This window comes from Chrysemys picta, chromosome 3 (genome assembly GCF_011386835.1).
Source record: "Chrysemys picta bellii isolate R12L10 chromosome 3, ASM1138683v2, whole genome shotgun sequence".
NCBI lineage: Eukaryota > Metazoa > Chordata > Testudines > Emydidae > Chrysemys > Chrysemys picta.
The window spans coordinates 44,161,403-44,188,547 of NC_088793.1; the positions used below are offsets into that span (position 1 = coordinate 44,161,403).

A 27,145-nucleotide genomic window follows, 5' to 3' on the forward strand; every position below is an offset into this window, starting at 1 on the left:
GTGACATATGAAAGGCCAACGGGCCATTTATTGGCTCAGAATCATCCACCAAGTACCCAAAATTACCAGGCTAAAGTCAAATAAAATAGCAATGAAGGAGAAACCTCACATATCAAATAGTCTACTAATGCTATGTTCCCACTTTCTTTGTAGTCTTTCCACTCTTCCATCATTCCAATTAGGGTATGTCTACACTTCAAGATGGAACTGTAATATCCAACTGGAGACTTACCTGTGCTAACTGGAATCAAGCTAGCATGCTAAAAATAGAGTGTAGTTGCAGCAGAACAAACAGCAAGAGGGACTAGGCTCCCCAAGTATATACCTAGCATCTTGGGTGAGTATGTACTCAGTACAGCTAGTCTCTCCCATCGCTTGCACCTCTCCAGCTACGCTCTATTTTTAATGTGCTAGCTCAGTCGGCACTAGGTATGCCTCCTTAAGCTGGAAATTGTACCAACGCCGTGTAGTATAGACATACCTTAAGATTGCTACCTCAGAAAAAGGGGTGAAATCCTAACCCTGGTGAACTCAATGGCAAAATTCCCATTGACTCCAAGGGGACAGGATTTCACCCAAGGTCTTTGGGACAGGGACACTTTCTTGGGATGCCCAGGAATGAGAGTCACCTTGTTATCCCTCCCTCCCCCCACCTCCTACAGATCCAGCATGAGGGAGTCTTTCTTGTGGTAACCGGATGTCAGCTCTGTGTCACTGCCAGCCCTACACCCACTCAAGCATGAGCCTTCGGGCTCTGTCAGTCCTACTTTGCCTTGCAAGTTAACAACAGGTGCACCTCAGATTCTGAGCCACTCTGAAAACATCTCCTTGTAGTGTCCAGCTCCTGTTGCTGGACAATCACACTAATTACCGGGTTCGCTACTTCCAAGGGAATAGTATGCACATTTCAGCTTGTTTGATTCAACTGAGTTTTAGCTCCAATATAACAACACAACACTGTAACCTATTTACAGTAAAAACAAATATAAATTTATTTAAAAAAGGAAAGAATTATGAGATAGTGAGCCCAGCATATGGTATCTAACAATACCTGCTAACACAGGATTTTCCAGATAAGGTACATTTCTGGAAATACCTATGTCAGAAGCCTTTACCAGTGATCCCTGAGTCAATATAGCCCTTCTGCAGTTATCAAAGACTGCCCAGACAACTAATCACTCCCAGTGATTTTAGCAAAGAGAATTGTAGAAGTAGGAACTTTTTTGTGGGGCTTTGTTTTAACATGCTTCACACTCCACAAGGGCTAACTCCTGGGTGCTTGAATAACTTGGTAAACTGGGAAAGATTTTTCATTTGCCCTACGCTGGCATTTAAAATAAAACAAGAAGTTATTTCTTATTTCTTCTTCAAGTTTTATTTCTTTAGAAAGATTTAGTCTTTTTAAAACAGCAACTTGGAGAATAAAACAGCACAATAGTTATATTAAGCCCCTTTAATTAAGGATTACATAGGAAACCAAACCCACATATGTACAGAATCACCTTCTTGCTCTGGTCCAGACACTGATATATCACTCTATGATAAATATAACATAGAAATGAAATGTAAGTTTAAGTGTTATATTTATAAATATTAAACAGTACGGGATGAGCTTTGATGATAAACTAGGGTTGAAAAAGAAAAACTCTGCCCCATATGTACTTGCTCAATTGTAGGAAGCAATGCAACATTTTAACATAAAGAATTTTGCCACTGCATGTCTTCTTCTTTGGACCGTGGACTTTTATTTAAATTTTATAAAATCAACATTTGCCAAAAGAATAAAAGGCCAGCCTTTACCGGAAGCCTACTGAACACAAGTGAGAAAAAAATCAATTTAATTAATGGTATAATTTACCTGCTTCAGTGTAAATGATTAATTTCACAACGCACTGTTACAGTACAATAAACATAACTCTACAAAGTTGTTTTCATTATTTCAAAGCTGTCACATCTGATGCATTTAAATTAAATACAACATAGTGTTTGGAATTTGATTACAATGAGACAAACTAGGCAATATGAAATGATAGATGTGGTTCATGTTCTTGGTTAGTGTTTTTTTATTGTGTTTGCTCCCATCTGGAATATGCCAAATTGCACACGCAAGTAGAACTGAAATAATGTGATAAAATAAACTGCTTCCTTAAAAAATAAAGTCAATGTGAATTTTACAAACAGACTAACACTAAATTTCCCACCATTTGAAAATAACTTGACAGCTGGGGAGCCTTTGCTTATATTTTTAAATAGGTAGAAAGTTGAAATCCCATCCTGTTTTTCTACCCCCTTAAAACTACCAAGCTCTCCCCATTCCCAGTCGCAATTACTGTGTTTTTTGTTTTCTGTTGGTAGCAGGATTTTGTCAACATTTTGCTCCCCCTCCCACAAACCCTCTCTTTCAATTATTTTCTGTCATGATAGAACAAACCTTGGCATGGCTCCTGAAGGGTTTACTTTGGGATGCAACTGGATTAATTCTAATTTCCTGGCAACTTTTTGATTGTTTTATCTTTTTTTTTTCTGGGAGTAAGATATCAATTTCTGATTTAAGCCTGCACATGGTTAACTGTATAAAAGTAAAAAAATCAGGGTTCAAATTTTAAAAATATTATATGTAGGCCTAACTTTGTTCTTCCTTTAATCAGTAGAAATCTGGGTATAATCCTTAATTCAGAACTCTTTCTATGGAATGAAAGAACAGAATTTGGACCTCTGTAACTTGAACAATAAATGAATGAATCTGCTGCATTCATTTTATCAGCAAAATACCTCTGTCAGCAGACAGTGCTTTGCACTTTGGCTTGATGATAATATTGCAGGAGACTACTTAAAATCCAGGAATTCTAACATCCCCCTATTATTTGCATGATATACTGCAGAATAAAAGGTGTGTAATATTCCATTTTACCTTTCAAGTGCTTAAGCTGCACCAAACAGATCTGTTTGTTATACTAGCCCCAGCATGTTGCACAGAATATTGCACCTGCTGCACCCTGATCTCAGTGTCTGCATCTGTTCCTCTCTTCTCACTCCCCTTTCACCATTTTCATTCCGCCTAAACATTACACCTAGTCTCCTCTTAGTTTTCTTCTCCCACTCATATAGGAGCACTGTTGCTGATCTGTATATTCCTTAGGTTGCTAAGCTACTGCTGCTGCAGTAATTGCTAATGATAGCAGTACCTTCTGGTGCTACTTCAGTTACAGTCCATCTGTCTATTTGTTACTCATCTCTCTCTACAGATACTACTATAGTGGAAAGTGGTATTCCTGCTGCTACTGTTTGTCTGATTATGGTAATAGCTTTTAGACCAATAGTGTCCAAACAAAACATGTCAGCACTCATTGGCTTGAATAAAGTAACAACAGCAAATATACAGTGACTTTCTGGAGCAAGCTTTGATGAAGAGAGCTAACTAAAATGACATTTGGTCATTTAACAGCTGAGAGTAGTCAATGCTGTTAAACACATAAGTGCACTGAAGCTGTTCTCAGCTTCCCACGTGCTTGCTAAAATGACTAAGAACAGACTAAGAAAATTGCCCAATTCAATGAATGGGTCCAGACATTTCTCAGCTCAATGATTAGAAGAAACTTACAGCCTGTGCCACCAACATGTACTTTGTACTTATGTATGAACACTTCCAGCTGGGTTATGAGCATTCAGAGCGTGAATAATGAATAGTTCTTTAACCTTAATTGTCGTCATTGTTCTTGTATTGCAGCAAGATATATTTCTTCCGAAGAGCCTATAATCAGCACAAGCTGAAAAGCCTATTTACTGCCTAGAAAGTAGGATGCAACTTCAATTGCTCATAAATGTTCCCCCTCAAAAATATTCTTCTATTTCTACAGTAAAGCTTTTCCTCTTCTTAAAAAAAAAATAATAAAAAAATCCTTTAGGATTCCCGAATCTATTCACATATACTGTGTGTGAACACACTACATAAAAACACAGATACTTCAATGATATATACCATAGCAATTCTTATACATAAATAAAACACACACACAGTATTTTGATTGACATGTTACTTTAACAAGTTCTTCCCTGGTGTAACTCCACATAATGTAATGAAGTTAAAGCAGATTAATTTGATCCATTACTGAATATTTATAAATACAGATCATATATCTTTTCACACGGTCAGGTTAGTTGTATCTGAAAAAGCTCACTAATATTCTATTGTTGATTCTCACCCTACTTCTAACCAAACATTATTTTAAAAAAAGTTTATTTTGTTTTAAGTAAAAATCATTCTATTCCCATGTACCTCAACCTCCTTTCTACCAGGGGACTGTCAGGTATTGCCAGCAGCGGCTCCAGGCACCAGCGCACCAAGTGTGTACCTGGGGCGGAAAGCCGCGGGGGGCGCCCTGCCGATCCCTGTGAGGGCGGCAGTCAGGCAGCCTTCGGCGCCATGCCTGCGGGAGGTCCGCCGGTCTCGCAGATTTGACGACAATTCGGTGGCGGGTACACCGAAGCCGCGGGACCAGGGACCTCCCGCAGGCATGGCGCCGAAGGCAGCCTGCCTGCCGTTCTTGTGGCAGCAAAAAAGCTAGAGCCGGCCCTGGATATTGCCAGACTACTAAGTGTGATAGTGTTTCTTATCAAAAGAGCCTCTGTGTAGCGCAGCAGGCAATAAGATGACCACCTTGCCAGAAAGTCTGTTTTATAATCAGACATTATTATAGGCCTGTGGAATTATATACCCTGCTTAATCCGAGCATGTAGTGAGTGCTTTCACATGGCAAGGAGGATTTTGCTTGCCTTTATAGAAGTTTATCAGAAAAGTTACTACATGTTTTTATTTTTTTCGGTTTTTAAAAATGGCCTATCAGAAGAGCTCTAAAACCAAATAATACAAAAATGAATATTAAAAACATTAAAGAAAGTAGCCACATGCTCAGCACCCAGAAAAGAAAGGTTCCCTACAAGAACCTCTCAGAAAAAGCCTGGTTAACGGATATGCTTTGTCTTGAAGGTTCACTAATTTAGGTTGTGTTGAGCTAGTGGGGATGTACAGTACAGTTGAGGGCCTCTGGTTAAAATGCCCTGCCAGCAGCCTTCTCATCTTAAAAACAGGTAATCTGTAGCTAACCTCAACTCTCACAGTAGTCCGCAAGAAGAGATATAGACTTGTAAGTAGCTACTATAGGAATCAAACTATATATGAATGGTAACATCCTTATTATTATTTACTATATGTATTACCACCGAACCTAAGAGGTCCTGTCATGGGCCAGGAGCCATTGTGCTACGCATTGTACAAACACAGCACAAAAGGACAATCCCTGGCCCAGTGAGCTGACAAGCTAAGTAAAAGACAAAAGACAACAGATGATACAGACAGAGCAACATTTTTAAAACTATAACTTGGCCAAATTACAAAACAACAAATTTCCAGGGACAATAAAAGGAACCTTTCCACTCTAAGGATTATCTCCCTGACAAATTTCAGCTTTCTGCTCCTTCTGCTTTAGTGTAAAACATTATGATTTTTTTTTAAGAACTGGAAAAATTTTATTTCTCTCTCCTCATATCCCAAAATATCTGAACTTTTTTTTTTTTGTAAAAAATACTTTTCACAAATATTAACCTTGGGTATAGCCCAGTCCTGCAACATTTTAACCTCCCAAAAAATAAAGTTATAATCCAATGAGAAAGTGGGGTGTAATGGGGCACAGAAGCCTCCATGCAAGACCAGAAAGTGTTAATAGACTAGTGACTGTCAGCCAAATTGAGACACCTGGAGCAGAGACAGGAATCCTGTTCAGTTGGAGGGGAGCAATTAGAGAGAAGAGAGTCTGGCTATACACTAGGGCCGGGGAAGACTGGTGCCTAGCAGATCTCTCAGAAGAATGGGAAAAGTTTAACTTGCTTCATGTTTGTTCTGGACTTTGAGTACCCCAGAAGGGATAGAACTATATGTAACCTAGCCAGAGGGCTAAGTCTCTGCAACCTCAGGGAGGGTGGGTGAAGCAGCAGAAGACCAGCTGGGAAACTGAAGCTGAGTGGCTGCTGCACTGCCCAATGCCACAAGGATGTGCTATAATATGAGGTAAAATGAAAATGTTTCAGCAACTTTAACTATAGCTGTTGTTATTTGCTCCATTTACAATTATTTTGAATGCACTGTGGCTCATGCTTGTCTGTTGCTTTGAAAGTAACAGTAAAAACAATAAATTGTTATTTTTTTTGGAAGATAGTCAAGTTCCTTATACAGCATGTAGAGCATTATTAGGTGAGTCTCAACTTGAAAAGACTGGAAATGGAAATACCATTGACCCTAACAGCGTAACCTAAATTAGAGATATGTTTATATTAAAATTGAAACTTTTGCACTGATGATGTGATGTTCGTCCATCGTTATCGATGAAGACCTCAACAAGTCATTCTTTCGATGACCAGGCGCTGTGCGTCCGAAGATGACTGATCAGTCCAATTCGGGCATGGAACGTCCTATGACACGTCGGGCAGACATGTAATGGCACTGTCGATGATGTACGAGCAGCTCTGGACTTGCGCAGCTCACGCTTTTTTTCAGCCTCAGCAATACGCCTCGCCTCAGAGGTATTACTGCCTGTGTGAATGAGGCTGCGCCATGCTGGACGGTTCAGTACGAAGGTTTCCCATATGGCAGTGTTGATCTCGAAGGACTTCAAAGAGGTCTTCAGCGTGTCCTTGAACCGCTTCTTTTGTCCTCCAGGGGAGCGCTTTCCCTGAGTGAGTTCTCCGTAGAAGAACTATTTAGGAATGCGTTCGTCTGACATTCTCACGACATGTCCGGCACACCTGGTCTGGGCTCTCATCAGCAATGTGTGAACTGACAGCAGACTGGCTCTAGTAAGGATATCAGTATCGGGCACTTTGTCCTGCCATCTGATTTTTAGAAACTTTCGCAGACAGGAAACGTGGAAGTGATTGAGCCTTCGTGCATGACTCCGATAGACAGTCCACGTCTCGCAGGTGTACAGCAGAGTTGGAAGCACCACTGCTCGGTAGAGCTTCAGCTTCATTGGTAGGCTGATCCCTCGACATTCCCAAACGTTGGAGCGCAATCGGCCAAATGCAGAGCTGGCTTTAACAATTCTGCAAATCATCGATTGACACTGCTCGGGAAAGGGTACTGCCCAGGTACGTGAAGTGGTCCACTGTCTGAAGTCTCTGTCCATTTACAGTGATGGATGGTTCTGAGTACGGAGCATAGGGAGCTGGCTGGTGCATGACCTCAGTCTTCTTGATGTTAATAGTGAGACCGAAGTTGTTGCATGCAGTTGAAAACTTGTCCATACTGGCTTGCATTTCTGGATCTGTACTAGCATTCAGAACACAATTATTGGCAAAGAGAAAGTCTCGAAGTACAGTTTCCTTCACCTTGGTGATGGCACGCAGTCGCCTCAGATTGAATAGTTTCCCATCAGTTCTATACTTCAGGCCTACTCCTTCAGTGCAGTGTTGAAAGGCATCAGTCAAAGTGGCAGAGAATATCATGCTGAACAAAGTGGGTGCTAAAACACACCCTTGCTTGACGCCATTGGTGACTGGGAAGGCCTCAGATGTTTCACCATCATGAAATTGACGTACCATTCGTATAAATCTGTCTGAACAGCCAAATTTCGACATGATCCTCCACAGGCCCTGACGACTGACAGAGTCAAATGCTTTCGTGACGTCCACAAAAGTTGTGTAAAGTTCACGATTCTGCTCTTGACATTTCTCCTGTAGCTGATGCACAGCGAAGATCATGTCAATAGTCCCACGTCCCTCGCGGAAGCCACACTGTGATTCTGGCATTAAGCCCTTCTCCAGGTGAGTGATCAATCGGTTCAACAGAACCTGTGCAAGAACTTTCCCCGCTGTAGAAAGCAGCGAGATTCCACGGTGATTATCGCATACCTGGCGATTGCCCTTCCTCTTATAGAGGTGCAAGATGGACGCGTCTCTATATTCTTGTGGAATGGTTCCCTGCTTCCAAAAGGACTGAAACAGCTCAGTGAGTTTCCGTAGGAGCACAGGTCCACCGACTTTGTACACCTCTGCTGGTATGGCATCTGACCATGGGGCTTTGCCACTTGACAGCTGATTGATAGCTTTCTTCACTTCGTCCTCTTCTGGGAAAGCGTCCATGGAGTCATTGACTGCAACCTGGGGCATCTTGTCAATGGCTTCATCATTGATGACTGAGGGGTGATTGAGAATTGCTTCAAAGTGTTCAGCCCATCTCTGGAGAATCTGCGTCTTCTCTGTAAGGAGCTCAGTACCATCAGAGTTCAGGAGGGGAAAGCTCCCAGAAGACTGTGGACCATAGAGTGTGTTGAGGGCTTCATAAAACCGCTTATAGTCGGTCCTGTCCGCATATGCCTGTATTTCATCTGCTTTGGCGCTCAGCCACAAGTCCCGCATTTTGCGCAGTTGGTTCTGTACTGTTCTGCGAGCGTTGATAAAGGTGGTCTTTGCCGCTGAGGATGGATCATTTTGATATGCACGATGCAGGCGGTGCTTCTCAGCAAGTAAGACCTGGATTTCGGCATCATTTTCGTCAAACCAGTCTTGCCGCCTGCATGTGGAGGGCCCCAATACTTTCAATGCAGCTATATGGACAGTGTTGCGGAATCGCTCCCAGTCTTTCTCAGCATCATTCTCAATACGAAGATCAGCAAGCTCATTCGCTAGGTCTTCCGCTAGATTTTCAGTGATGCGGCTGTTCTTCAGCTTCGACACGTTGATCCTTTTGAGAGCCTTACAGCCTTGTGGTCATCTCTTTGGCACGATACGGAGCTTCATTTTGGATACTATGAGCCTATGATCCATCCAACAGTCAGCGCCACACATAGCTTTTGTAACCCTGCCAACTTGTCTATCCCTTCTTCTGATGATGACATAATCGACCAAATGCCAGTGCTTGGAACGGGGATGCATCCACGAAGTCCTGTTACGGGTAGGAAGGCGGAAGACCGTATTGCTAATCAGAAGGTCATGTGCTGCACAGGTTTTCAGCAGTAACAGGCCATTGCTGTTACACTTTCCCACTCCATTTTTCCCGATGACTCCTTCCCAGGCTGCGGCATCGCATCCGACTCTTGCGTTAAAATCGCCAAACAGAATCGGCTTGTCTGTGCGGTGCACTGATGATAGCAGAGTATCTAGTTCTTCATAGAATTTATTCTTCATATCCTCTGGGTTTCTCATTGTAGGAGCATATGCGCTGATCAAAGTAGCTTGTTTTCCTTTTTGAAACGGAAACTGCATTGTCATGAGCCGGTCATTCATACCCTTGGGGGAACTGGCAAGTTTCCGAACAAGATGATTCTTGATGGCGAAGCCAACTCCAGATTCGTGACGCTCATCACTGCTGCAGCCACTCCAGAAGAATGTATAGCCACCGCCTGACTTGGACAGCTGTCCTTCATTAGCAACGTGAGTTTTGCTAGGGGCTGCAATGTCAATGTTGTAGCGTGCGAGCTCTCTAGCGACAAGTGCTGTTCTTCTCTCCAGTCTGTCTGCCGTGATGTTGTCCAGTAACGTGCGCACATTCCATGTGCCAATAGTGATCGGTGTCACTCTAAATTTTGTTTTTGTTTTTGTTCAACCGCTTTTGTGGGATCCCCGCCAGCCACGGTATGCTGGCCAGGGTAAGGTGAAGCAGGCAATGTTTAGGGCACCTTTTCTAGCCCCCTCCTCATTCTATGGAGGTGAGCAGTGCAATCCTGAACAGGGCTGCTCAGTCGGTCAAGAAGATGCCAAGCTCCACTGCTGCTTTGGTCAGTGAGGAACGACCATTATGCCTGAGCCGCCAATATGCAGGTCCGCGGCTACAGCTCCCAGTGTATCCACACCTGCTGCTTTGTCGCTCGCCCATCACCACAGGACTTGATATGATGTAATATATGATATGATATGATATGATATGATATGATGTCGAGACTTGCGCGTGAATTGGATTAAAGTGAGGGAGAGTTGCGCAACGTCAGCCTCACTCTCTCTTCCCAGTTCCTATCTGTATCCAGTGGCAGAACAGAAGTCGAGACGGCTGGAGATAGGGCAGGGCGCAGTGGATGACCAGGACGCCTACATGTCTTGTCGTGCTCTTAAGCATTTCACAACACTTGCTGTCACCGCCTTCCTGACCATTGAACCAGGTTGAACCAGGTTGCCTCAGTCAGCCGGATCCAGCCTTTGCATGCAATGGGTAGACAGGCCCTAACTCACTGAGAGTCTCATACTCATCGACTACCCTCACCTGGTTTAGCCCGCCAGTCGAGACGGTCTCCAGGGTGTGGCCGCTGTCGCATGCTGACAGCTACTTGGAGTCACAGGTGAGAGCTGGGTGTCAAGTGGGGACCAAAGTGGATGAGCTACTCCAAAGAGTATGACTGCTCCCTCATCAGAGATACTACCCCTCCCTGACAGCCCCATACAACCCCGAAACTTTTGCACTACACATACAGAAAAAGAACTACTTTTTTTAAACACAATCAAATTTGATTCCAAACATTATTTGCTGCATAAACATGTTGTTTAACTATAAATTAAGCCCGTGGAATCAGTTTTACTGGTATTTCAGACCTAATTAAAGGACTTTTCTTTGCAAATATCCCATGCTGATATCTATAAACTGGGCCAAATATGTCTGGCTCTTATAAGTTTTCAAGGAGAACTTGTGTGTTTTCATGCAAGATAAATATGTTTCTCCAAAATTTCTGAAAAATATCTTCTTTACATATAAAATCTTATTGTAAATGTATATACCTTATTCTTATAAATTAATGTTGTGATAATTAATAATCATTATTAATGATAATTTAATATTCAATACAGACCCTACTGCATTGGATGGTATAGTGACAAGGACAGAGTTAACACATTTGTGCAATTTCATAGGTTTTGTTCCAAGTGTAGTTAGTTTTGAATTTCTGAGCTTTTATTGTGTTTTCTTCAGAACTGTGTTACTACAAACTTATTTACAATCTTAACTTCAGCTTTATTATTGTTAATTTCTTGTATTTTTGGACCTGTTTTCCACTGGTATCCATTGCTTATGCATCATGTTCAAGCTGTTCTTCCTCACCTTCAAGCCCTATACGTATTCACTCCTATCTCCACATTATGCTCATGTTCCCTTCCTCTCAGTTTCATACTCTATGTATCCTCCTGTGTATCTGCTCCCTTAATTTGCTTCTACTACTCTCTGTAAATTCTGCCATGCTGTTCCTCAGACCTGAGAACACGTTCCTTGATCCTGTGCAGCAAAGCAAAGAACCACTTTCCCCCTTCTCCTTCAAATCTGTTCCAATCAACGTATATACAATTACCTATTTTTAGGTATATTTTTCAAAGACATCTTGGGGAAAGCCAATTTCTCTCCACCATTGGTGGAGTAGTGTTCTAAATGTAGAAGAAAACTAGTAAACACTGAAGTTATGCTGCACTGAGAAGAGGGACAGGTTAAGGTGATGACAGGCCTTAGGGCATTCCCTAACTTTGTAAATCTTGTATTTATAATCTTAATGTTCTTTTAACACAGTTTCTGTGTTCAGTTTCCTAGGTTTAAAAATAACTGAAAAACCCCAGAAATTCCATCAGATGGAACCATATTGACACCCACATGGTTCATTAGCAGGATTGGAATGGTTAGATTCACATACAGACCTCTGCCTCTTAAGCTAAAAGTAACTGATAACAGTAGTAGGCTGTCTTCCTCTATGTGGACAAGAGAGGGTGAGGAGACACAATCTGCCAGTGGTTTTCACAGATATTTGCTGATTCAGGAATCTTGGGTGCAGTTCCAGGTTCTGGAGGGGAATGTGATCTAGTAGCTATAGATCCTTCTGTCCCTCTGCCCTCCAGCCTGCCTTTCTCTGCATCCTGCCTCTTTCCTACCTATACCTGGATCCTCATCTCAGTCTCACCTCTCTTCACCCCCACAACACCTCTTAATCTCAGTGTCCATCTCCAGGCTCCTCCTCCTAGTCCCAGTCTCCTTGCCCAACCAGTCCTAGTCTCCACCTCCTTGCTCTTCAGCTTAGTCCCAGGCTTCTCCTTATCCTGACTTTCAGTCCCTCCACACCAGGTCCCTCATATGACCTTAGACTGTCCCCCCTCCACTCCATGTCTCAGACTCCCTGCAGACTTCTTTTCCCAATCTCCAGTCCGTCCCCTAGCTTCTTGTCCAGCCTCAGTCTCCTTTCTCTCAGTAGCTCCTACTCTCAGTCACTTTTCCCAGCCAGCCCCAGTCTCCATCTCTATCTGCCAGTCTCTCCCCATTACCCCTTGCCCCGCCAGCTCCCAGTTCCAGTCTCTCTCTCTCTCTCTCTCTCTCACACACACACACACACACACACACAGTGGAGATGATTCAAAAGTGAGCTATGTAAATACATGGAGATATACCTATCTCATAGAACTGAAAGGTCATCAAGTCCAGCCCCCTGCCTTCACTAGCAGGACCAAGTGTCCTAGGGTAGGTCCCATGTAGGTCTACTCCAAGTTCCTGTTTGTATGGTGGGAGTTCTGAACATTGTCCTGGATCAGTTAAATGCTTAAAACATACAATTGCAGCCGCTGTCCCATGCGCCTGTAGTTCATTCTCTTGCATGTAGTGATCAGTATAATTATGCTTGGAGATTTGAACCTTTTGGATTTAACCATGTTACGGAGTTCTCTAGATTTATTTTCCATTTGCTATATAACAATATAGCATCACAACCTTCAAGTTTTTGTCCCCATTTAGGCACATAGTAGGGTGACTATATTTCCCTGTGCTGAATACCTGGTAAAATTACTTGTATTCAAGTGAGTTCAATGGCAATCTATCAGAACTATGCAGTACAAACGTTCAAATTAACATCAAGTTGACTGAGCCCCTGTTAAAAGGAAATACTGCATAGTCGGATTCTTTCTATTTCCCTTATTATTTTTAAGGCTTTAGGGTTCACACAGGAAGGGGTGACACACACCCCTATCCTCCCACCCACCATGTTGTTTTTCCCAGGCCAGAGGGTCTTGGGCTTTTCCAGGGCTCTGGCCCAGCCAGAGGCAGTGGGAGAAGGAACGAGCCTGCTGGCCAGGCTCCTGGTGAGCAGAGCACTCTGACCAGGAGCTGATTCTCCCCACAGCGCTGGGAGTGGGACCCACCCTGGTGGGGGGATATGGAGAAGCAGAAGGGCTGGGTAGGGGGCAAAGGGACAAAGAAGGGAGAGGACAACGAGATGGAGACCATGTAAAGAGCTGATGAGTGGACAGCAGAGGCAACATGTAACCGGCCTCCACCTGGTGCCTGCCCGCAACACCAGCCTCTACAGCTCGCAGAGCACAGCCAGAGCCAGTTGGAAATGGGATGGGAGGTGGGGCCCTGCTTGCTGAGAGCTGGCACACAGCGGGGGCTGCAGCTTTGCCCCATCACCAGCCTTGCACACCCACCCCCATCATCGGCTGGACCCCCCACTCACCGCTGGTGGGCAGGCGGCTGGCAAGCAGGGATCCAGCCAGCAGTAGGACCCGCCAGTACTGATGGGGTTGGGGAGACAGAAAATATGGGACAATTTGTCCATTTTTAAGAAAAAGTCAGGACACCTGCAGGAGGGCTTAAATAGGAGACTGTCTCTTCAAAAACAGAACATTTGGTCACCCTACACATAAGTAAATTTAAATACATGAGTAAGCCCACTGCGTTCATGGATAAGTATTTGCAAGACTGTGCAAGACTCTGTTCTTATTTTGTAACAGATTTTTAGAGGTAAACGATGGAAACATATATAACAACAATACAATATCTTACCATGGCAGAGCGGGGCAGGAAAATCCCATTGATACACGCCATTTTGAAGACGTCTACAAGTTGCATTACTATGGCCAATCATTCTATATCCAGGCTTGCAGTAATAGTGCACTTTACTTCCAGTTGAACCTGCTGTTTTATTTAAAGTTCCACCATTCTTTGGGACATTGTTTAAGCTGCAATATGGAGCTATATACCAAAAACAATAAAATTATAATTTTTAAAAGTTAGCAAACATATAAAAAATAACAATTCATCTTGCAATATTTACAAAATATGTTTGTGTAATTTAAAAATCTAGAGTATGTTTTGAATTACTATCAGAATTTTCATATATATATATAAAATGTAGAAATACCATGAGTTGGAGGAATATCATTTATATTCCACACATTCAGAACTCCTTTTATTGACAATACATTGTAAAAGCTATGAGAGTGAGCTTTGTTAATAACAAATAATTTCCTCAGAACTTCACCTACTTCACATTTAGTGAATAAACTCTCTCATAGACTTGATTCATTTATATCTAGGTCAATAGTTATATAATTCACTATGCACAAAGGCCACATAGTTTTACATCTAGGCTGAAATTTCAACTTTGACTCCAGCCCCATCACTTCACTGGCTCACAATAATTTATGTAAGATCTATGATTGGTAGGTCTTTCAGGTTTAGATCTAATCTCTCCCCTCCTATTGTTTTAAGGAAGGACTCAGACCCCCACCATGTTGTTTTTCCATCTTTTCCACCTTCCTACTTCACATCTCGTTGAGGCCATCAACTACTCATCTGTCTGGCTTGGTGGCTATTCAGGATAGAATTAACTACATCTCCTGTTAAATATTAGAGCAAATTTCAACTACAATCAATTAATTGTTTAAATACATTTGTCTTCGGTTGAAACCTGCTACAGATGGTGACAGAGTTGTAGCCAGTTCTTTTCTGAGTATCAACTAGAAGGAAGCTCAGGCAAGACACCAAGAGATGTACACAATGAATACTAGTCAAGAAACATAGAAGCAGGAGCCAGATTTATGGCAAAATTACAATCTTGGTGGGAGGAGAAATAACAAAATTTCCCAGGTAAAAGTTTTTTCCACCCATTGCTGTACGGCATAGATTACAAGATCTCACAATTAGTATTGTTGTTTTGAACACTGTACTTCCGACTCACATTTGGCTGAAATACTGATGAGAGCTATATTCAGGGATATATATTAAATGCCTCCAATATTAATTTCTATGACTACATAGGAAGAATTCTAAAATTCAGTCCAATGAACAGGTTGTATTATTTTTATGTTACTAATATTTGTGATACAATCCTCTCCCCCTTCAATTTTCAATACCTAGGTATAGGGCTTTGTTTGGTTTTGCTTGGTTTTTTAGTTGAGTGAATGGTTAATAGTCATCTTTAAAACGGAAAGAGTCTTGCTCCTATCTTATATTATAGTGTGCTCTCAGGTAAATCCTGGTCCAAAACGAAGGAGCAAATACCAGGGAGGGATAAGAGCTATTTAAGATAAAGGGCAATATCAGTACAAGAACAAATGGATATAAACTGGCTATGAATACATTTAGGCTGGAAATTAGAAGAAGGCTTCTGATTATCAGAAGAGTGAGGTTCTGGAGCAGCCTTCCAATAGTAGTTGTGGGGACAAACTTTACCAGTTTTCAGATGGAGTTTATTACATTTATAAAAGGGATTTGTGATGGGATTAGTTGAGACAGCAGGGAATGAAACTCAGTGACCCAGGAAGTTCATTGAAGTCCTATATTCTGTTTTTTGTAAAAACCAGACTTTTATAAAGCCTACGACCAATTCAAATTTTTCCCTGACTTTATTTTTAAATTCAATGGATATATTTTTTTCTTCATACAACAAGCATGACCTATTGCTTTACACTGTTTGCAACTTCAGACATTTCAGTATTGCAGCTGACAAATTAAAGCTGACAAATATATTTTCATTGTCTAAACTGAGAGAATTGCAAAAGTAAACTGAATTAAAATATGAAGAGGCTATTTAGTAATCTTTAAATAAAAGTTAATAACTTAGATTAGGAAACTATATATTTTTATCTGATGATGTTCCCATATCATTCAGATAGACTGAATGGGTCATTTCTTTAATAGAGAATCAGAATGCCTGGACCATGGAGTACATTTGTGCACTCCTATATTCCATTTCATAACATAATACACAAAGCTTGTGATTTTATCAAAGGCAACTTGAAAAAACATTTACAACCTAATACTAAAGACACAGAAAGCATCAGCTTTTCTGGTTTCCATCCTCACATCATACCTGGTAAAATGCAGTATTCTAGTATGCTGAGCCCTCACCACATCACTATATCCAAGAGGAATTTTTGCTGTTATCTAAGAAGCCCTTATATGACACAAATGTAACTACAAATCCTTCCCCCATCTATTGTACTGATCTTAAAATATGTAGTAAATAATCTGTTCCTCCCACTGTCTGGGATGTTCCTCTGTTATTTAGAGATGGGCTGAATCAAGAGGGCTTCAGTTTATTTTGAACAACCAAGTCCCAGATCAGGAGTGGTTCATGTCCAGGTTCTATTTCTGTACTAAACATCAGTGTTTTCTTGGGATGGGGAATTCTGGATAAAAGGTTTCAATTTTGTCATATCACTTATATAGGAAATCCAACTGTGGTTTTCATTTTGGAAAGAGATTATTTTTTCTAGTAGCTCTAGATTATCAATATAGATTTGCAGTCTGGGGAATGTAATGTGCTCTTGGTACAAAAGTGGGAGACATCTTTCAAAGCAGTGGCCTTTGATGCTACGTGCATATAATTAAATGCAAGATTCAGAACAAGATTTCTAAGAAACCACAACCCTAATCCCAGCCCAGTAACTAGAATCCATATTAAAAACACTGAAGAAATGTGGATCAATATTGACATTCTGTTCAAAGAGTTATGGTCACTAGTAAAATAGCTATTTTTTTCCCTTTGAGTGTTGTCAGTATAGAGGGAATGCTTGGGAGATAAAGTAGTGGTAATATCCCCCAAAGGAATGGAGTTGGACGCAAGTTAGGAAGGTTCTGTTTTGGGCCAAACTGAATATCCTTTACAATCACAGTGACATTTGCTTACATACTTCAATTAAATGCATGAAATTACAGAAATACCCTTGATTTTCTAAAAAGGGAATTGACATTTAAAGAGGGACAATGAATATTACATTAATTTACTTTTCAAATAATTTAAGAAACAAAGGGATTATGTTTCTGAAGCAAGATGGTTAAAACTAAAGGCTTCAAGTGGTTCTAGGAAAGCCTTAAGCGGCATTTAGTTTTGAATCTCTCAAGGGAAGTTGAGAATGACAGCTGAGGTTTAATACCATTTTCATTTCAGTCAAAAAAGAATTGCAAAGTGATCTCGACAGTTTTGCAGCTCTAAGAAGAAACTATTACCTGTATGCTTGGATTATTTGTTTTATTTTTTCTGCATTGCAGGAGAATTTATTAGCATGTTCTTTTTCTCTACTTTTTAAAATATGGTCATATAAGGACAAACTATACTGAGGTGGCCAAACTTACTGATCCACCAAGCCACATATGGCAATCTTCAAAAGTTCGAGAGCTGGGGCATGCATGCCAGGGCTCGGGGCTTCATCCACATGGAAGGGGCCTGATGGGGCTTGGGGCTTCAGCCCCACTCCTGCTGAATCCCCGAGCTCCAGCAGGTGCACGTCACAGGGTTGAAGCCACCAAACCCCCCTCCCTGCTGGGCGGAAGCTCCTACTCCACCACCCCACTGCAAGGCAGAGGTCCCGAGCTTCCCTCCCCCACTCTGGTAGGTGGAGAATGAGGGGAGCTGTGGGGGGCTCCGCGAGCCACAGTTTAATGGTTAAAGAGCCACAATTTGGCCACTCCTGAAGTATAGAGTATGTGTGAGCCTTCCAAACAGCAACCTTAATGGGGCATAAAACAGGTGAGAAGTAGACATTTGAATTACACAAAATGAGAAAACCTACTGAAATTTTTTCTTTTTTCTGTTGTTGTTGTTGTTGTTGTATTTATTACAGTAGCACCTATGAACCTATCACAGACCAGAGTCCCACTCTACTAGGCATTGTACAGACACATAACAAAAAAGTTAATCCCTACCCCAAGGAACTAAAAGTCCAAGTATAAGCCAAGAGATGGATGAAACAAACAGGGAGACACAAGTTAACCGTAAGACAATATTTGGCAACATGAAATGCAGTGGTCACTGGTGTGGGGAGGCTAGGACTGGGAGGTTGGGGGAAAGGAGAGACAGGGACTGTTTGAATGAGGTGGCTGGGACTGGGAGAAGAGGCTAGAACTGGCCGGGGTCATTTCTTAATTGCTGAGTGCTTTATTAATCATGTTGTTTTAACAGAGTGAGGGACTGTGTAGGTGTAAAATATACATTTATAATAGCCACTTATTAGCAACAGACCCAGATTAGATCCACTTCAGAGTTTCTACAGAAGTGCTCAGGGCCCCTGCTAGACAGACCCCTTTAAGCCTCAAGCTGCACAAAGTTAATTGGGAAAGATGTCACAGATAGCTAATATGTCAGAAACTGTTCCTGCAGTCTTCCCCTAGCCAAAAGTCCTATTCAAGTCAACTGGAGTTCTGCCTGGGTCAGGAGTGTAGAACCACCACAGTATACACAAAAGACATTTTTAAGTAAACATCAAAATCAATATTTGTAAACTATCAGATATTCTTTCGAAAGAAGGATATAGGGTTGCCAACCCTCCTGGATTGTCCTGGAGTCTCCAGGAATTAAAAATTAATCTTTAATTAAAGATTATGTCATGTGATGAAACCTCCAGGAATACAGTCCAAACCAAATTGGCAACCCTAGAAGGACAAGTAGCTCAGCAGCTGGTCTTTCTTTCTTTCTTTCTTTCTTTCTCTTTCTTTTTTTTTTTTTTTTTTTTTTGCAACTAAATGCTGTAACATTAAAAAAGTAACATTTATTTTAAGCTTTTAGTAAAGCTTGCAAGTGATAGCATCTAAGGAAAGGGTGGAGGAGAGTTCATGGTGTTTTATATCTGAATTACTTCTGTATTCACGCTATATGAGGGGTAGGCAAACTACGGCCCATGGGCCGGATCCGGCCCCTCAAGGCTTTGGATCTGGCCCGCAGCGCCACCAGCACCATGTGCCTGCGACCCCCGGGTGGGGGGGCAGAGGGCTCCATGAATTGCCCTTGCCTCCAGGCACCGCCCCCCGTAGCTCCCATTGGCCAGGAACAGGGAACCGTGACCAATGGGAGCTTCGGGGGAGGTACCTGGAGGCGCGGCAAGGGCAGTGCACGCAGAGCCCTCCACCCCCTCTGCTAGGTGCTGCAGTGCTTCTGAGAGCAGCTTGGGGCCGGGGACAGGGCAGGCAGGCAGGTACCTGCCCTGGCCCCAGTGCACGCTGCTGCCACCCCGGAGCCGCTTGAGGTAAGCGGTGCCCGGCCGGAGCCCAAACCCTGCTTATACCCCACCCCCCAACTCCCTGCCCTAAGCCCCCTGCCTGCACCTTGCACCCCTCCTGCACCCCAACATCTTGCTCTGAGCCCCCTCGTACACTCCACACTTCTCCTGCACCCCAACCCCCTGCGCTGAGCCCCCTGCCGCACCCCTCCTGCACCACAACTCCCTGCCCTGAGCCCCCTCCCGCAGTCCGCACTGCTCCTGCACCCCTGCCCTGAGTCCTGTCCTGCACTCCGCACCCCTCCTGCACCCCTAGCCCCTTCCCTGAGCCCCTCAAACACCCCGCACTCCTCCTCTGCCCCAATCACTTGCCTGAGCCCCTTCCTGCACACCGCACCCCCTCCAATACCCCACACTCCCTCCCTCACCCCAACCCCCTGCCCCGGTCCTGCATACAATTTCCCTACCCAGATGTGGACCTTGGCCCAAAAAGTTTGCCCACCCCTGCTCTATATAGTTTAGTAATAATTCAAAATGTGATCTTACTACTAAATCCAATTCCCATTGGAGTTGAGGGTGCTGAGTGTTCAACAACTTGCAGGATCAGGCACTAACAGAGTTAGTAAAGAAAGAAGTATAAGGCAATAAAATCAAAAATGTCTAAAGGCTTGAGGGTGAGCTAGTGCCACAGGAAATGTTAATGTCAAAGCTCCAACCACAATCACCTGCACTCCATTTCTGTGTTTCAATGGGAATCAATGGGATAGAATGCTTATAATGTATTCCAACCTCATACCTACAACTACAGAGATAAAATACTTTTCTTCTCCAATAAGACTTCTGAGACAGGAGCTGCACTGACTCTATGAGAGGATTAGCAGGTACGAGTGCAGTGATGCAGGATGCATTTGTCTAGGAACAACAAAACCTTTCACCCACATTAATGATAAAGTGTAAGCCAGCCACTCCATTGACCTGAACTAGTATTGCAATATAGATTTAATTCAGTTTTCTCAGTGACATATCAGCAAAGATCTTTCAAGGCCTCCTAAGTATTAATGTTTTCTTCAAGGTAACACATTTGTACATTTTCAGTTCACTTATATCCGCAATGCCCATTTGTCAATTTTGACTAAAGACCAACCAGTTGTAGCTGTGTCAGTGCCAGGATATTAGAGAGACAAGGTAGGTGAGGTAATATCTTTTATTGGTCCAACTTCTGTTGATGAGAGAGACAAGCTTTCAAGCCACACACAGCTCTTCTTCAGGTTTCAGAAAGGTACTCTCAGCATCACAGCAAAATGCAAGGTGGAACAGATTGTTTAGCATAAGTAGTTAGCACATATTGTAAACGACTGTGACAGGGTGTACCAGGCCCTTTGATGCTCCCTGCTGGAGGCCCTGCAGTCCTACTACACCGAGCTCCAGGAAAAAGAGCAGTGAAGGTGGGTCCTCCCAACCTTCCTAGAAAGGCTGTAGGGAAGCCAATCAGAGTTCAGCTGGCTCACTTAAAGGGAGATACGGGGCCTGAGCAGGGCAGTCACTGGCTGGGACCAGAAAGGTAAAGAAGGAGTGGAAGATTGTGAGATTCCATGGGTAAAGAGACTGGAGAGAAACCCTACTCAAGCAGGGATAGGACTGTGAAGTTTTCCAGGTGGAGAGGCTTGGAGAGAGAACCCTGACTGAAAGGGGGCAGAGACAGTTACAAGCTCTCCAGGCAAAGAGGCATGAGGGAAGACCCTGAGAAATCAGGACAGAGACTGAGAAACTTTCTAGTCAAGGAGGCCTAGTAGAGACCCTGCTTAAACAGGGAGCAGACAGCAAACCCAAGAATGTGATGGGACAGAGTGGGAAGCAGCCCAGGGAATGCAGCAGTAGCAACTAGCAAAGAAAGCAGCACATGGCTGCTACTTGTAGGGTTTCTGGCTTGAGACCCAGAGTAATGGGCAGGCCTGTGTTCCCCCACTGGCATCTGGCAGAGTGGCCAAAGCCCCGAGAAGCAGACATGATTTGTTTTGGAGCCCAAGACAGGGGCTAGAGTTTAAATAGGCCAGGAGACGGGGCTGAAGAATTTGAGAAGGCCAATTTTTTGTTGGGTTGTATTATCCTGGAAAGGGTTCCTTCATGTGTCTGTGTGTGACTTAGCTGGTGGGCTAAGCTGCTGAAGGCCTGCCTGATCAAGGCAACTGCCAACAGGGGGCTCTAAGAACATACCAAAGAAAGAGTGCAGGATTGCACCGAGCTGGTAGGAACCACTCATGAGAGGCGAGTATCTTTCCCTCCCTTCCTCCTGCTCCCCCCCATCCCCTGGTCACAGGGGCTATTCAAGGTAGAATGGCCCATTAACATCTCTGCAGTCATAAGACAAAAAGAATGGGTTAGTGGGTTATGGTTTATTGCCAAGATCTGTAGCCCACTAACCCCCTCTTTTTGTCCTATGACTGCAGAGGTGTTTACAGGCCACTCTACCTTAAATGGTTCATTGCAGTATGTGCTAACTACTTATGCTAAACAATCTGTTCCACCTTGCATTTTGCTGTAACTCTCGGAGTACCTTTCCAAGACCTGAAGAAGAGCTCTGTGGGGCTTGAAAGCTTGTGTCTCTTGTGACATTACACTCCATATTCTTTATGGAAATATGCTTATGATATGGATATGGCATAACTGAGATATACTTTATGCAAGATGGCTCGTGTAAGATATCATTGGAAAGTTATGATTTACTGAATGTGATTATCCATTTTGTAGGCCTGTATCATTTCTGTATCTGGAGTTAGGAATATTGACTATGTAGCTGTATTTCAAATGTGTTACTTGGGGTGTCACCCCCAACTAGCCCCTCAGGTACAACAATGAAAAAGCCAGACAGGGCTGATGGCCCATTAGCAAAGACAATGGACTGTGAAAGGGTTTAGTCTTACTGTGGACACTTCAGACAGCCTGAGAGCAATCGCTGCCACAGCCCTGAAGAGATATGTGTCCAAGTGACCTGGTACGGAACCCCCACATTGGAATGTCAGTATATTTTCACTGGAAGACCAAGGGTTCCCACCTTACACAAGAGCTATATAAGGCAGGGGGGTGACATCATCGAGGTTCTACTCTGCCTCCCCACCAAAAGAGACACTGGGAAACACCTAGAAGCAAGAACTAAACTCGGGGGAGGGGGGAGAAGAGTTGAGCCAAAGCTGTAAGTGGTCTAACTTGTGAGTAATAATACCTGAAGTCTCAAGCTGCAGGCCAGTGCAGCTGCCTTTCAAGATTTTCCATAATCTGCCTGTGACAATATCTCCTTCCCTACACTCACTCTTTCTCTCTAATATTGCACAGACACAAAATAATTTATCATTTCTCAAATAAAATCAATGAGGTGACAAATTTGGGGCTCTTTCCCTTCCCACAACAGAGAAATCCTCCCCAGTTGTTCCTTTTCTTTAGTCTCAAATAGCACTGAAAGCTCAGCCTTGCTTTTTTTTAACTTTCTTTGGGGTTAGAAGTTGGCACTGTGAGGCAGGAGGAAGGATCCCTGAATCTATGTCCCTGTGCACTCAAACAGGGGACAGTCTGGCTCTCAATAAAATATTTTCTGAAGTGAAAAAGAAAATGTTTTTGCTAGTCATTGAAAACCTTGAGAGATGCACAACCATATATGGCTCAAACACAGCAAAAACAATATGTTTCAGTGACATAGGTAGTACAATAATCAGTGCAGAAAGACTTTTCTTCCCCATGGATGCTGCATAAATGATTTCTGTGGTAAGTGTCTAGAGCCGAATGTGTGTGTGTGGGAAGGGGGAGGTTTATTTTATCCCATAAATGGTGACAAGGCCAATGGATCCACACACAGCGGCAAATCTTGTTTGAGCCTTCATTGTTACAGTGACATCATTGGCAATGGAACTACCCTTATTCCACTAAAAAACTGGAAGGCAGGATATTGCAGACTATTCAGTTGGTTCACATTCCCTGCATAGAGCCCCTGTGCAGCAGTTTAAATTTAGCTATGAAGGATATGGCATGGTTGGCCAGGGCAGACCCGCCGATGGGGGGGAAGAGAGGGCAAAGGTGGCAACTGCCCAGGGGCCTGGGCGATTTAAAAGGGCACTTTTCCTTCCCGCCCTTGCGCTGTGCCGCTCCTGAAAGTGGCCAGCACGTCCCTACGGCCCCTGGGGAGGGGGTCTCCGTGCGTAGCCCCCAGCCCGAGTGCTGATTCTGCAGCTCCCATTGGCCAAGAACTGTGGCCAATAGGAGCTGTGTGGGGGGGTGCCTGCGGGCAGAGGTGAGTGGAGACCTCCTGGGTCCCCCACATAGGAGCTACTGCCAGAGGGGTGGGCTGGTCGCTTTCAGGAACCACCCGAGGTAAGCACCGACCCCCTGACCTCCTCCTGCACCCCATCTCCTGCCCCAGCCTAGAGCCCGCACCCCACCTTAGTTGGCATGTTTCGTTTTATTTGTTTAGTAATCTGCGTTGTTCTGTATGCTACCGCTTTAACCACTTAAAATCTCCCTTTTATAGTTAATAAACATTTCTTGATTATAATATAATCCAGTTTGTTCAATTCATAATTCGGGGGGGAAGGAGGGGTAAGAGGCTGTGCATACCTTTCTCCACATTGAGGGACGAGGCGGATTTCATAATATACCTTTGGGTCTGCACTCCAAGGGAGGTGGGCACCTGAATCCTGGGGCAACTCCCTTAAGTCTTCCCAGAGCTGATCTCAGTGTCTGTGTCATTCTGCAGTTGGGTGTGGCCCTGCCTGTGTGCATGCTGGAGGATGCTTAAGACTCTGGCTCAGCAAGACAGGTAAAAAGGGGTCCACACTGGCAGAACAGGTGGGCTCAGTGGTATCTCAGCTCATCATGTGGCATCTTAATGGGGGGGGGGAGCAACCCGTCACATCTCTCACCAACAAAAGTTGGTTCAATAAAAGATATCACCTCACCCGCCTTGTCTCAACCAGGAAAATGACTGCCTCACTTGTCATTATGCAATGCTCTATGACACATCACCAGTCAACCAATGCATGGACAGCAGCAGCATGGGTATACACTGGTCTGCATTTGCAAGATCATACATTTTCTTTCACATAATATAATCTCTTGCTGGATCACTTAAAACATTTAGGCTGAGATTTTTCAATGCTGCCCCAGGGATTTAGATGCAAAATTCCCAAATAAAATTAATTTGAATTGAGTGTCAAAATCCCTTAGGTCATTTTGTAAATCCCAGCATCAGAGAAGGGGAGGGGTGGGGCGGGGGCAGGGTTGGGGCAGGGGTAGGGGCAGGGCAAAGGTCTTTGGGTTTGCACGATTAGACAGCTGGCAACCCTACTGGGCGGGCATGTGGAAGCCCTGCCATGCCGGAAGAGCGCGCACAGTAATGTAGGCAGCAGCTCACTGGGCACCAGCCAGCGCAGGCGCAGCACCGTCCAAATGTCAGGTGGACTGCGTCCACGCGGGCCCGGCTTGTGCGTGTGGGGGGGCCCATTCACACTTCTGCCCTGGGGCCCAGAATTGCTGTTGGCGGGCCTAGGCCAGGGGCAAGTAACTACTGCTATGCAGATCCTTCCTTCCTGTGCCCCTTGTTGTAGAGGAATCAGTGGGCTGAAGCAGCCTTTGGTGAATGTCAGCACAGCAGTTCTGTGGCTTGTTAAGTGATCATAGAATCATAGAAGAATAGGGTTGGAAGAGACCTCAGGAGGTCATGTAGTCCAACCCTTTGCTCAAAGAAGGACCATTCCCCAACTAAATAATCCTAGCCAGGCTTTGTCAAGCCAGCCCTTAAAAACCTCTAAGGATGGAAATTCCACCACCTTCCTAGGTAACCCACACCAGTGCTTCACCACCCTCCTAGTGAAATAGTTTTTCCTAATATCCAACCTAGACCTCCCCCGCTGCAACTTGAGACAATTGCTCCTTGTTCTTTCATCTGCCACCACTGAGAACAGCTGAGCTCTATCTTCTTTGGAACCCCCCTTCAGGTAATTGAAAGCTGCTATCAAATCCTGCCTCATTCTTCAATTCTGTAGACTAAATAAGCCCAGTTCTCTCAACCTATCCTCATAAGTCTTGTTCCCCAGCCCTCTAATCATTTTTGTTGCCCTCTGCTGAACTCTCTCCAATTGGTCCACATATTTTCTGTAGTGGGGGGCCCAAAACTGGACACAATACTCCAGATGTGGCTCCACCAGTGTCAAATAGAGGGGAATAATCACTTTCCTCGATCTGCTGGCAATGCTCCTACTAATGCAGCCCAAAATGCCATTAGCCTTCTTAGCAACAAGGGCACACTCTTGACTCATATCCAGTTTCTCATTTCTGTAATCCTCCCCAATAACCACCACTGAATAATAGCTATTCAGTACCCAGTCAGGGAAGGATTGCCCCACAGTTCAGATCTATATGACAAAAACCCTGTAGAGGAAAGTAGCAGCAGAGCTCATCCACTATTCACCCCATACCCATTAGTTAGCTCCATAGGTGACATGGTAATCTAACTACTGTGGCTTAGGATTCCTTCCCTCAGCCCTGTTATGTTTCAATACCTTTTAGGACAAGCACATCATTTTGTTCAGGATTTGTTCAACTGGTATTTTTGCTAATGTTATAATTCAATACCCCTTTATCTCATAACTCTGTGAATCATCATCTTGTAATTTACATCACGTTTTACATACAGTATATTCAGACAGCAAAGAACAGATACTTTTTTTCTTTCTCTCTCTGTCTCACTTTCTTGATCTGTAAAATTAGGATATTACTACTTACCCTTGTCAGTAAAGCACAGAGATCCTCAGATGAAAGTACTATTGTGACCGAATGCACCCTGTATTCACACTCTACACACTATTGTAATTGTTGTACAAAATATGCCTTGTGAAGTATCATTTGAAAACTAATAACTCACTGGTCAATAATATCATGGTGAAGTGTATGTAGCAACATGATATGTAAAGTTACAAACATAAGCTGAAATTATGACTGAAGTGTGTTTACCAGACAAGTCTGGGATGGGGGTAAACCAGTTTCTTAAAGACAAAAGACAAGCTAACACTTCTAGCTAGGTGTCTTCAAAGCTGACTGGCAATCACCGATCCAAAAAAAACCACATGAAACCTCTTTCACCACAAGACTCCATATCTCTGTCCTAATAGCGGGAAGGAACTTTAGGGATAACCCTCAGAAAATGCATTTCAAAGGGTGACTGGATTGTCCGGCTATACTGAAAGAAGTGTAGGAGACACCTGATATGGATTTAATCAGGCTGCAACTTTATTATTAGATGTCTGGGACTACCCGGCAGATTCAAGTGTACAGTACAGGTAACCCCTTGTAATCACCCGGGGGTTCCACCAGATCCCCCTCTTTTCCAGCCAAGTCCATCCAGCACATCTATTGGCAGAACCTTATCATACATGGGGGGCTTTTACCAGCTCCCCCTCTTTTTCCATCCAGGTCCCTCCAGCAAATCCATTGCCAGGATCTTATTATCCACCCCCTCCTCTCATAGGACGGGTAAGGTGGGCTATCCAAAAGGGCGTTTGTCTCCCTGCCATTCCAACCATACGAGCCCCAAACCCCACACTGTTCCATTGCTTTAACTAGCACCTCCTTTTTAAATCCTTTACCAGGCCATATATCTGGTCACTGGATGCCTTCCCTACAGAGTACATGTACTGGACATCTGCCACAAGAAGGCACCAGCAATTAGCTTGGCTGCCTAACTTCCCTAGACCCAGTCGACTTCCCATCTTCCAATGGCCTATTGTATAGCAGCCCAAAGCCTGCTGCGTGGAGAAAAGGGTTTCCAACGTCAGGGCTTGCACCTTTAAAGCCTTCCACCATTACATTCCCAGGGGGTGAGTCAGTGCTGCAAAGCCGACCACCACCCACCTTTTTGCAGCAGTTTGACCTTGTGCCATGCTCC

At 43.7% G+C, this 27,145-nt stretch overlaps 1 protein-coding gene across 5 annotated transcripts in view; it reads right to left on the minus strand.

Annotated features, from left to right (window-relative positions):
- Positions 1-27,145, minus strand: part of CSMD1 (CUB and Sushi multiple domains 1) — a 1,932,406-nt gene that overhangs the window by 143,522 nt on the left and 1,761,739 nt on the right. For all 5 annotated transcript variants that reach the window (XM_008163737.4, XM_005289701.5, XM_065587776.1 and 2 more), the window contains one exon: positions 13,784-13,972. In XM_008163737.4, coding sequence (XP_008161959.2) covers positions 13,784-13,972 — 189 coding nt within the window. The remainder of the gene's footprint in view (positions 1-13,783; positions 13,973-27,145) is intronic.